The sequence below is a fragment of the Lynx canadensis genome, chromosome F2 (genome assembly GCF_007474595.2).
Source record: "Lynx canadensis isolate LIC74 chromosome F2, mLynCan4.pri.v2, whole genome shotgun sequence".
Lineage (NCBI taxonomy): Eukaryota > Metazoa > Chordata > Mammalia > Carnivora > Felidae > Lynx > Lynx canadensis.
The window spans coordinates 3,046,944-3,059,518 of NC_044320.2; the positions used below are offsets into that span (position 1 = coordinate 3,046,944).

The following is a 12,575-nucleotide window of genomic DNA, read 5'->3' on the forward strand; positions in this document are numbered from 1 at the left end:
TCTGAGCAGGTGATGCGTGGGCAGGTAACTGAATGAAGGGAGAGACAGAGCCGTGCAGACAGGGAGACGCGGTGCACTGGGCCCCGGAGCAGGAGTGTGGAGCACAGAGAACAGGGGAGGGCCAGACGATGCCACAGGTGCCCAGACTTGGGAGTTTGGCCAAGGTCACACATGGCCAGCAGGCGACAGGACTCTATTTACCAAATGTTCACTATAGTCTGCACAGCATTAAACCTTCACGTGCCTTATCGTTCAACCCCTGCGACAGCCTACAGGGTCTTGTTCACCCCCCCATTTCACAGATACAAGGAAGGAACAGTGAGGAAGTAAACAAACTTGTTCAGGGTCACGCTGCTTGAAATTGTGTGGACCTAGGATTGGAACTCGGGTCGTCACTGCCCTCGAGGCTTGTACTGCCTTTCAGTGCTCGTTTAGGGGAGTTTCCTGCTAGATGATCTTTGTTAAGATCACAGTTGTAATTGATGCTGAGTATATGGAGAATTTATCTTTGAAATCTGGACAAAATTTCCTTATGAAAACAAACTTAATATCGCCAAATGTGAAGATTAACAGATTCTGAGGGCCAGAAGTAATTTTTTAGCCTAATTATTAAGTTTTTAGGAAACACGTGCATGTTATAGAGCTGAGTTAGGACTCAGACCTGAGAGGCCAGTGCGTGCACGAAGGGGTCTGCGAGTACCGCAGGGAGGGGTGCGGCCTGCATCCGTGACAGGGCTTGAGCTGTGTGCGTGTGTGTGCAGATTCTCGAGGAATACAGATATTTCCAAGGAAGGGCAGTGAACACAGCTGATTTTGAAATGTGTTTGAAGGCATAAACTCTGGTTGTTTTCTTTGGATGGTTTTTATATTTTAGGGGCTGTTTGTTTTTTAATAACCAAGCCCTTCATCAAGCCATAAAACCTTATATGACCAGAAGTAGAGGGTCACATGTGGTGATGATGCCACCACATTATGAACAGGCTCCCATTGGATGTTTAGATTACTTATAATTGGACCAGAGATTGTAAAACAATTTTTCTCTTTTGTATCTCTGCCATGAAAACCAATGTGTAGTGACCCTTTTTCTGTCTGTGGAAATGTTCGGTTTCATTGTTTCTGCTGAGACCTATGTGATGATATTTTTTTCAGTATTTATTGCAACTTAAAAAAGTTTTTTAATGTTTTATTTATTTTGAGAGAGAGACAGCACAAATGGGGGAGGGGCAGAGAGGAGCGGGACACAGACTCCCAAGCAGGCTCCAGGCTCTGAGCTGTCAGCACAGAGCCTGACAGGGGGCTCGAACTCATGAACCATGAAATCTGACCTGACCTGAGCTGAAGTCGGACACTTAACCGACTGAGCCACCCAGGCACCCCTTACTGCAATTTTTTAAAAATTTTGACTTTGCAACAGATTCTTTTAGTTTAGTTGTTAATCATGCATCAGCGTTTCCTTTATTACTTTAGGGTTTTCGAGTCTGTGACTAAAAGTACCCTAAACTAAAATATATTTAACAAGTAGATGTTGTTTGCTTTCAGCTGCTTCCTTATAGATTCTACAATCCATTTTATAAAATATGCAAAAGTAGCTTGTAAACTGTAAAGTTGTATAAATCGTAAGGTGGTGTGTATATAGTCCCTAATAATTATTGTACTTTTCTCTTTTCCTGTGGTCTCTGAAATACTAGATCTGTCATTTATTCGTTGCTCTGTTCCAACTCCGTAAATAGTACTTATTTATATACGAATGAGGCCCAGAGATGATGCCTGGTGCATCTGCGTGCATTATCTCATTTAAACCTCAGGGCCGTGTTCCTCGTGCTGTCTCCACCTTACGGAGGGGACATTGAGACTCAGAGCTGAGGTGGCTTGGCCTGGTTCACACAGTAAGCAACAGCCTGATTGAAACCCACGTCTTGGACCCCAAAACCCATTGTCTTCACATGAGATCACACTGAATCACTCAGAACTTAGTGATTTTCATCTGTGGAAGGGACGGCTGTTTTGGGAGAGTTTGAGTGCAATTGCGTTTTAGCCTGTTCCCCCCCCCCCCACCACCTCCTTTGGCAACAGTAGTGTGGTGCTGACCCCTCCCTGACACTCTTCTGTAAAGTTCACACCTGCCCTGTCTTCAAGTTTGAAAGCATTTCTTTTGTCTGGTTACATGCTAGCTTCTGTGCTGATAATGCCGTACTTTACGGGTAGTCTCTGTCTATCGCTGAACCTTGACTTTTAACACTAGCTTTTAGGCATTTTTAAAAAGTGCCCTAATTTAAGAGTATTAGTGCCTAGTACACACAAAGTTAATTTTGTACATTAAGTGCTCTGTGACATAATCTAATCAAACTGATGCTCCGATACTTTATGCGCACAAAGTGGTTAAGTGTTGGATGGTACACCTGGCTTACTAGAAATTCTTCAGATTTCAGCGGTCATGAGTAGGGATCTATGATCAGTGTCGTGTTAGGAGAGACTTTAGCCACTGAGAGGTTCACAGTTGTGTCTCACTGGGTGGTCAGGACGGCTGACGGTGCTGTACGTGGATGATCGAACACCCCACTGTGCTGGCCTCCCTGCACCACCACCATTGAGGTCACTTGAACTCCCTTTGCCTCTGCTGAGATTTGGGCTGCTAGATCTCCTGCCTGTCCTTTCTGTCTTCTAACGGAATTGAGAAAAATACTCTGGAGTGACACGGGTACCGAAACATCCATGATATACATAAGAAGTAGTATCCAGAGCCAAAACTGGCTTCCCAGTCTGACGCTTGAGTTGGCCTTGACCCCTTGGCTATAGGCATGTAGAGGGAACATGTATAGGCTCCCTGGAGGCAGCAGCCTGACACGCTTCAATTCCAAACAAGCCCGCATGAAAGGCAGAGCAATAATGACTATGGCAACAGTTAAACAGCATATTCACAGGGCGCCTGGGGTGGTTCTGTCACGTAAGCCTCCAACTTCGGCTCAGGTCATGATGTCACAGTCCGTGAGACTGAGCCCGTGTCGGGCCTCTGTGCTGTCAGTTCAGAGCGGGAGTCTGCTTCAGATTCTGTGTCTCTCCCTCTCTCTGCCCTCCCTCACTCACACTGTCTCTCAAGAAATTAGGTAGGTAGGTAGGTAGGTAGGTAGGTAGGTAGGTACGTAGAAAGAGAAAGAAAGAATAGAAAAGAAGAGAAAAGAGAAGAGAAGAGAAAGAAAAAGAAAAAAAAGAAAAGAAAGGGGAGGGAAAAGAAAAGAAAAGAAAAAAGAAAGGAAAAGAAGCAGGATATTCACTTTTCCACACTCTTTCCAGGCCACACACATCTGTTCCCTTAGCCCTGTGCACTTGATTCCAAATGGAGAGTGTGCCTGCCTTGTCCCTAGTCACCTCCACATAATAAGGGGTCTGCAGTACCTCATGAGACCCTTTGAATGAGAGTGTTTATACTACTGTTTGCTTTGCAGTTTGGCCGTGTTTGAGTGTGGCTGGTTCATGAACCTTCTTAAATCTTCTGGGTGTGGCTTATTAACATAATAATTAAAATCTTTCATCTTTAAAAAAACCATTACTAAAATGCAAGAATCCCATGTATCATCTTGCCAAATAGAAAAACAAATACTGCTAATGTCCAAAGGCCCTGTTATATTTTTCTTCACAGAGAAACATTTTAAAAGAAGGCTTGAAACTTTTAAAATATAAATCTATAACTTGACCTCCAAGCTTTCCCTCCGAGTTTTAGCATGATGTAGCTGCATAATAATTGTGGAACTTGTTAAAACCCAACCACGTGGTTCGGGACAACACATTTGAACACATTTGGTTCCTACTAGAAAGGCCAGAAAACCGCCTTCTTCTTTCCCTTTATTTTCCAGTTTGTGAAACAAGGACTCTTGCCTTCCAAGTCAGATCCTGTTCTGTGTTTTCTTTTGGAGCCTCATTACAAATCCGTGGATCTTTAGCATCGTCAGGGGTAGGGGGCCCCCATGACCACCCGGGTTGGATGGTCGCCGGAGTTTGCCCACCCACACTATCTGCCCTGAAGGTCTGGCCGCTTTCCCAGTGCCAGCCCCTCGAGAAGCCCCATGTCGCCCCCATCCCCATCACACACGCCCATGGTGTGCCCTCTCCCGCTCTTCTCTGCGCCTCTGGTCACCCTCCCTGACCTGTGTGACCCCTGTCCTGGGGGCGCCGCTGCCCTGCTGCCCTACCTAGCCACAGCCACGGTCTTCTCTCGAGCTGTTGCTGCACGGGGACTGGAGGTCGAGCTCAGTGTCTGAATCCTGGCTCAGCGCCCCCTGGCGCCCCCTGCAAGCCCCGGGTGATTTCTGTGTTGGTGCTAGGCGATTTCTTCCAACCCCTGGCCCCTCTGTGGGGCTCCGGCCCTCCTCTCGCCTCCCCCACCCCCTGCGACCGAGCTCGGCACACTAGGTGCTGCTGTTCCCCCAGCTGCTTCTGGAAATCCTCCTTCCCTGACTTCCCTCCTGCCTGCCTCACCACTGCCACACCACCCTCCACGCTTGAGGACCCCGGCTCTCTGTCTTGGGGCCTCTTCTCTGCTGCCAGTTGCCACCTCCGGGATCTTACTGTATTTCATGCCTTCGTTATGCTGGTTCCTCCCGAAGTGCCATCCCAACCCCAGAAGCTTCCCTGAGCCCTAGACCCTTGGCCGACTGCTCTCTGGGGCCTCACGAGCCTCTCGTACTTCATGTGCTCAGAAGGGAGCCCTGACCTCCCCACTGAGCATGCGCCTCTCAGCCTCCTCTCAGTGGCGGCTCCTTCTGGCTGATTGGACCAGTCTTTGGGCGCTTTGGGGTGCTTTGCTGCTTTCTCCTTTATAGTCGTCAAGTGGCGCATCCTAACTGGCTCAGCGCTCAGAGTGTATCCCGTTCAGCTTCCTGTGCAGCTGCCCTTGTTCGCGTACGCCCGCTCTGTGCCTGCATGGTTGCAGTGGCCTGGCAGTTCTTGCACCCTTTGAAAGCTTCCCGGAAGTCTTTGACGGTTAGGGCCAATCACCTCACTTCCTTGCTTACAGGCATCCACCCTGACGTCTCTCACAGTGCAGCCAGAGCCCTGACGTGGGCTTCTAGGCCTGTGCCATCACTGGGAGCTTTGGCCACCTCTCCCTCACCCCTCACTCTTTTGTCACCCTGCCAACCTCCTTGCTCCTCCGGCAAGTGGCCCAGGCTCACCTCTGCAGAAGCGGGCCCCGCCCTGCTGCTGGTTTGCTCTGCCAGATGTGTAGCGACCCTTTCCCTCTGCTCCCGAAGGCTTTTGCAAGTGACTCCTTCCGTGTTTAAAGTTGCAGCCCTCACTAGAAAGTAAGTATGCCCAGCCCACTTCTGTCTGTTTGGCCCTGTAGCCGTATGTGTTGACCACGCCAGGTAATTTACCTTTTTGGTTTACTGTCTTTTCCCCGAATGAGAACACAAGTTAAATAAGGTAGGAGTTGGGAGGCTAGGTCTACATGGTGGGCCCAGCGCCTGGCAGGTGTTAACAAATGTAACTATCTTGTATAATGTAATGTTATCTCAAATAAAGTAATTAAGAAGGGGTTCCTCACAATATTTTTTTTTAGTTTGTTGTATTTTTTTTTTGAGAGGGAATGTGAGCAGGCCAGGGCGAGAGAGGGGGACAGAGGATCCGAAGCAGGCTCTGTGCTGACAGCAGAGAGCCTGACGTGGGGCTCGAACCACGAACCATCAGATCGTCACCTGAGCTGAAGTCGGACGCTTAACCGACTGAGCCACCAGGAGCCCCAACATTTTTAATGATGTGGGTGATCTTGGTATCACTGAAGAAAAGGTATACAGTAAACCTTGGTTTGCATGCATAATTCGTTCCAGAACCATGCTTGTAATCCAGAGCGCTTGTATATCAGAGTAAATTTCAAGAACATTGGCTCAGTTGTGATCGTGTGATGTATGACTCGTATTTCAAGACATCGCTTGTTTATCAAGTTAAAATTTATTAGAAATGTTTGCTTCGTCTTGTGGAACACTCGTGGAACAAGTTACCTTACAATCCAAGTTTTCCTGTGCTTACATTTTTAAAAGCTACTTGCCTTTTAAGTCAATGTAAAGAAGTCTCAGCCCAGTTTAGAAAACAAGCAATGGAACATGGGAACAGCTGGCACTTCCATGGTGGTGGCCTCGTGCGTGTGGCCTGGGGAGTCCCCGGGACCCTCTCCACAGCTCTTCCCTGGGAGAAAGCCTCGCTCCTGCCTCGTTTCGCAAATAAAACACAAACAAGTTTGGTAAGATTTTCAAGGTCAAGGAGTGAATAGTGGGGCCAGCATCTCAGTTCACGTACACGTTCTTTGTATTTTTTGTTTCCATAATTTCACGCTTGGAGAATGGTTGTGTAAGAGCAGTAAATGAAGTCTCGTCTATTCTTTATTCAAATCCACTGTGTTTGTACTTTGGCCCACTTACTTTATCCTTCACTCAGTTTCTTCCTTCCTTGAACCATTTGAAAGCCCTTGTGGACAGGGTGTGCCTTTCTGCCTATAAACTTTCCAACGTGTGTTTCCTAAGACCAAGGACATCATCTTAAACAATCACAGCGTAACTATCAAATCAGAAACCTAATAGTGATAGACTGCTGTTACCTTATCCACAGCCCATGTTCCTGTCTCACCGGGTCGCGTCCCATGAGGCTCTTAGGCCGGCCCCTTCTCCTCACCCACAGGCCCGAGCTCCTGCCCGCCTGACAGAGGGGCACTCAGGCTTCACACTGGACCCCGTTCTTAACCGAGGGCACCGCAGGAGCTGCACCACGCTGCGGGGGTGGGAGGTGAGATGCTCGGTAATGAGGTGGGTCGCAGGGTACCCCGTCCGGTCTGAAATATCACATCGTATGTTTCAGTTCCTCTCGCTTGTATCCGCTAACACAGTGACCCTGTCTGCAAGCTCTTGGCCATCAGTTTGGTCCCCTGGCCTTTCTTGAGGGGCCCCTGTGGCTGTGCAGTTAAGTTTTGCATGTCTCCTTTGTCTTTTCTGTCACGCGTTATCACCGCTGCATCTCAAAGACCGTACGTCCTTTGTTTTGACCTCGCTTTGACAGACGCCCGCTGCTTCTCCGCTCTCCCGTGCTGTGTGCTCCTGGAGGGCTAGGATGGGTAACGTGGGCCCAGCCGGTTTTCTGGTGCAGAGAGGGCGGTCACATGAGTTTAAAGTACATGAAGAGGCAGGGCAGTCCCTAGGTAGGCGCTTTGCAGCCTGTGTGTCCAAACCTCCTTGCTGGTTTTTACGTTAAGGCAGTTTATTCACAGTGTGCACTTAAGGTCTGTGAGTCTGTGTCTTTGCTGAGGATTTGGGAAAAATCGCTCATAAAACTCTCACAAATCCGGATCTGCTGTTTCTGGCAGTTTTCTGTATGGCTGAATGTCCACCGAGGTTCTTGAACTGTTTATCCGTCTTTGTTTTTTTGTATAGTCTCATTTTGTTTTAGTTTTGTTACTTGTACAAATATCTATACCTTCACCTGGCTGGCTCTGCAGAGCTGGGAGACTGCTATGTCTGTCCAAAAGTTTCTGTATCTAGTAGTAATCTTTGCTAAAGACGAAACTTGCACTTTAAAATGTTGATACGTTTTTTTAAACTCAAGCATAGTTAAAGCGTGCCAGTAGTGAACTAAAGCATTGCGATTTTGTTTCTGCTTTTATACATCTGCCTGAAAATGTAACCTAAGTTTCCTTTTGTACTGAATAATGTGTTTCTGTTTTTCTCTTCCCTCCGCTCGCCTCTTTGTAAAGGAGTCAGTCCCCGCCAGCATAAAGTTAAGAAAGCTAGGCGCTTTCTCCTTTGGTCTTCTGTTCCCACGAGCCTTCTCCTACGGGTACTGCACTAGCTTGCGCCAGCTCCCACTCGCCCGTGCCGGCAGCGGACCTAACCCCACGCTCGTAGACCGTTACGAGCAGAGTGGCCTGTGCTGGGTTGTCCGCGCTCGGTAGCCGTACGGGGGGCGACGGTTCGCGGTGCCCGTCTTGGGCTGCTGTCCAAGAGAAGACTTTTCGTTTGCCTGTTTGCCGGGTTTCCCACGCATGACAGGGCGAGCCGTAGCTTCCGGTTTCCTTAGGGGCTTGGTGTTCTGCCTCGGGGGCCGGCAGGTACCCTGGCGTGCCCCTGCGGGCCCCACCGAGTTAGCGGAGTAGAGCGGTCGGGCCGAGCCCCCGGACGTCTGCTCCTGCTTTGCTGGCAGGTGCTCTGGGGTGCCGCGGGGCAGAGGCGGCAGGGGCCACTTGGATAGTGTTCTGGAAGGCAGAGATCGTTTGTTGTAAGTAGAACAGGAATTTCTCCAAACAAACACTGCGTAAATTTAATGGAAACCGGACGTGTGGTACAGCTTATGTGCTGGGCCTGGCCTGCGGCCCCCGTGTCCTGGGACCCCGTGGCTCGCTGGGGGAGGCCCTCCTGGAGGAGGCGTGCTGAGGGCTGGGCCCTGGCTAGCCTTTACCAGACTCATTAATGACTGGTTATTTTCACTTTTATCTGAGCGGATGCACATTCCCTTTGAGGGAGGTAAGGCCATTTTAGCATTTAACTGCCGAGAGCCTGTAGGATTAATTTTGCTCAGTGTGGTAGAAAGCAGCTTTGCTGAACCGCTGTGTAACTTTGTATATGTGTTGACAGCTTCAGACTCGCCATAATGTCCTTAAACGGAGTAACACACTTTCTGCTGCAATCGCTCTTTTATCTTTCGAATGAGACCTGGGGGGTGAGTTTTTGTTTTCCTTGCACTTTGATTTACTTGTCATGTTAATAGTGTGTCTCCCTCTCTCCCCTCTCCCCTGCCCCTCTCCTCCCACCCTCCCTTTCTTTGCATGCTACCTGGATCTGCAGATGAAATTAGTGGGGACGGTAATATTTATTTTCACATTTGTGTTACTAATATCAGAATTATTTATTCGTAAATATGGTTCCGTATTCAATGAAAGGCAGAATGTGGTTTTGATTCAGCAAAACAAGTGTGAAAAGACGATGCTGTGAACAAATGATCTCCTAAAAATTGTTGAGGGCTTTGCACTTTCTCTGTCATTGTCAGTGGTACATTGGAGCTGTATATACACACAGTGATTCTCTAGGTTCCTTGTTAACTTTGGGTTTCGAGAAGGATTGTCACAATGGTACCACTCACGAGATAGTCACAGTGGAAAACTGTCAATGACAGAGATCCCCACGAGATTTCCCAAATACAGCGTATACACGTAACAGTTTTAGTCTGGGAGTGGGTAGCAGAAAGGAAGGAGCAAAGCGAGATCTTTCAGAACCACACAAACTAGCGAGAGAGATACCGGCAACAGTGTCACGATTGTTCTTCAGGCGGTTGAGGGTAGCACTTAATGAGCCGGAAGTTTGAAAGTCACATTTCGTGACTCAGGTTCCCCACTTCCTGTCTGCCTACATGAACCTTTAACTCTTCACACGAAACTCAAATTAGGGGGAATGGCATTTTTCCTCGTGATGGAATGAGAGAATGCTTTCCCTGAAGGTTTCGTCTGGGTCATTTCATGGTGGGATGGAGCACTTGAGCGGTGAAAGGTCTTAACCACGTGACTTTGGGAAAGTGCGTCTGCTCCGTGGGGCTGACAGCATGGAGGGCCCCTCCTCGGTAGAAGCAGTCAGTCAGTGGCCGCTGCTGGCGTGGGGCCCCGTGTGCAGGTGCTAGACCGCGCGGCTCTGGGTGGGGTGTCGGGTGTCGTCGTGGCCGCCAACCCCCGGGGGACCCCCGAGGCCACGGCTGCCGCAGGATGCGTGGCAGGAAGGAGGCTCCAGCCTCACGCTTCCCCCCACCCCCCACCCCATCCTGTCACCAGCGGCCTCCCTCGACGGGCCTGCGCAGATTGCTTTATGTCCCCGCGTCTTCATCCACAAAGGTCTCAGTGGTTGTTTGTGAGAATTAGTGTGCAAACGTGAAAATTTGACCACGTGTTTATGAACACGTGGTTTTTCCCACACTCGTCTGTGTAAAGAACCCGTTCCCCCCCACACTTGACCTTCCCCAGTGCTGTGGGCCAGACGGGGCAAGTGTTACTGTTCCCGTCCTGCAGACGAACAAGCCGGGTCTTGAGGCTTTCGTCACTTGGGGGCGCACGCGCTGAGGCCCACGTGGCCCAAACCCAGCCCACCTCTTGTTCTTCCCCGGAGCTGAGGACGATATTACTGTTTTTACTGAGTGGGGAAAAAACAATAGTATTTGTGGCATCAGAACCACGTCAAATTCCCATCTCAGCGACCAACAAGTAAGAGCTTCTTAGAGCACGGCCGCCCCCATCTGCTCCCGCGGCTGCCGACGGTCACTTAACAGCGGGGTCGAGCAGTTGCAGCAGAGTCTAAAATGCACACCGTCCAACCCTTTCCGGAAATGAGCTGCCGAGCCTGGTCTGGGCCATGCAGCTGGTTGATATTAAGGAGCACGGTTGGGCCCTTCCTGGCTTCCTAGAAAAGAACTCTTCCCCTGCTCCCCAGTGCCTCTCGGCTAATGGCACGTCTCCGTCCCCGGGTCAGATAAGAAGCTGTGACACTGCTCAGTCCCACCGAATGGCCCAAGTAATCTTGTCCCCATCAAGACGTTGCTCTGTGGGACCGATGCCATGTTCCAGCTCCCTGAGGGCTGGACGGAAACCAGTCAGGGGAACAGGCTGTCAGAATTGCAGGGGTCCAAGCCGAGGCACGAGCGCCACAGGGGAACAGGGGACACCAATGTTGGCCAGGCCGGTAGAGGAGGTCTGCCCCTCTCCCATCAGAGATTGAGCAGGTTGCCCGCGTTCGAGAAGTTCGTGAGCCTGAGGGCTCCTGTGCGGCTTCTTTTTATTGACAGCCGCGGGGTGGTAGCCGTTGTCCACTGACACGCGCTCCCCCGATTCCAGGCAGAGCCCCCTTCGCAGCGACCCAGAGGCGTCAGGCTCTCTCGGTGACAGAGCACGAGACCATCGTGCAGCCGTATCGTTTTCGACAGCAGCCTCACCTCTTGGGACCCTGCTCTGAGATGAGGACTTGGTTCTTTCTCTCCTAATTGCTGAGCTGTCAGTTTCTGTCCCTTAAACATGTCTCCCTGTCACTTTTATTTTACCACCTACCATGATACCCAACCTTTCAGATTACAATGTACCAGGTTTGGGGAGTCTCCATTTTTAAAAAGGTTTATTTTGAAACATTTAATTCATGGGCCAGGTACCCTGAGACCGTCTCCCCAAAACACAGGTCCCATTCTTGTGAACATCTGAACAGAGCTGTGCCGGTGTTGGGTGTTGGGGGGGGGGGGGGGGGGGGTAGGTGGGAGGGTCCCTAAATGTCCCTAGAGGAGTAGTCCCATAGTTTTGGAGCCTAAAGTCCCCAGGGGACACTCGGCTGGCTCAGTCAGTGGACATGCGACTCTTGATCTCAGGGCTGTGAGTTCGAGTCCCACGATTTAAAAATAAAATCTTTAAAAAAGCAACCAAAGTGCCCGTAAGCGTTGTGGAAGATCCTAGTGAGGCGGGCACTCTGCCCGAGTGCCGCTCCGCGTACCAGCCCACCACTGATTGGCACCGGGACCCGGGGGACCCTCACGTGCCCTGGGGGTCTCAGGTTCCTGTCCGCGGAGCGGGGCGATGGTCGCAGTACTGCCTGGCCGGATAAGCGGAAACAGTTTCTGTCAGTGTCGGCCACGGGCTGCCAGCATCGTCCGTAAGTGAGGAATGTGGATCTGGCTTCCCTGATCTGTGCCCAGATCTTGAACCTGCTTCCTGTTTTTGTGTTTGTTCTCCTTGTATCATGCCAGTGTTTTTGGGGGGAGGGGGGGACGTGGACAGTTTCAGGCTGGCCTGCAGTTTCTCAGGGGCCCTTGAGCGTGTAAAAATACCTCTCATATCGGTATCACATTATCCCATAATCTGAAGACCAGAAATGAAACAGCTGGATCCGTGTCAAGCGTTCCTGGAGAAGTATGCCCAGCGTCACGGCTGAAGGCTGCTGTGTGGACGGCCACAAGCGGAGTCTTGTAGGCCTGTGCGCCTTCAACGGTGTCGACTCTGCTACACAGACACTGCAGTAACGTCTTCCCTCACACCACAGCGCACAGGCGCCGTCCTGAGTGACGCCCAGATCGCTCTGATAGCCCCCGGGTTTCACACAGAATCCACAGAGCATCGAGAGGAAAAAATTATAGGCTCTTACTCGTGGTTTTGTGAATTCATTAAAGGATCTGCAACTGATTTTCCCAAATCAGTTTTGTACACTGGCCATTTTATTTTTATGGCCTCAGATTGTCTCAGAGGTTGGAATCTCCAGTGAGACTTTATAAAGAGAGGCAGTCCCAGAAGCCACTATAGTCCCAACGGGAAGGCCGACCGGGAGTCTCAGCAGGCAGGCACCCCTCAGCTGCCAGACCCCTTCCACAGAGCCCTCCGAAGAAGCACCCCAAGGGGCTCCCATTTTTGTGACACGCCTCTACGTGGCTCATTCTCCTGACGACCCTGCTCTACACGCGAGGGCACAGCTAGGGCACAGCCAGGCGAGCTGCCCCTACGGGATCGGCAAGCCGGGCACCAGCGCCACCCCCCACGGTCTGCAGCCTTGCACCGGCCACATAGCTCCTCTGCCCCAGCTTTGCGGGGT

At 50.5% G+C, this 12,575-nt stretch overlaps 1 protein-coding gene across 1 annotated transcript in view; it reads left to right on the plus strand.

The window, feature by feature from the left end:
- The window catches only part of PTK2 (protein tyrosine kinase 2), a 241,902-nt gene that overhangs the window by 155,564 nt on the left and 73,763 nt on the right, over positions 1 to 12,575 (plus strand). The window contains 1 exon segment of the mRNA XM_030304586.1: positions 8,820 to 8,837. Coding sequence (XP_030160446.1) covers positions 8,820 to 8,837 — 18 coding nt within the window.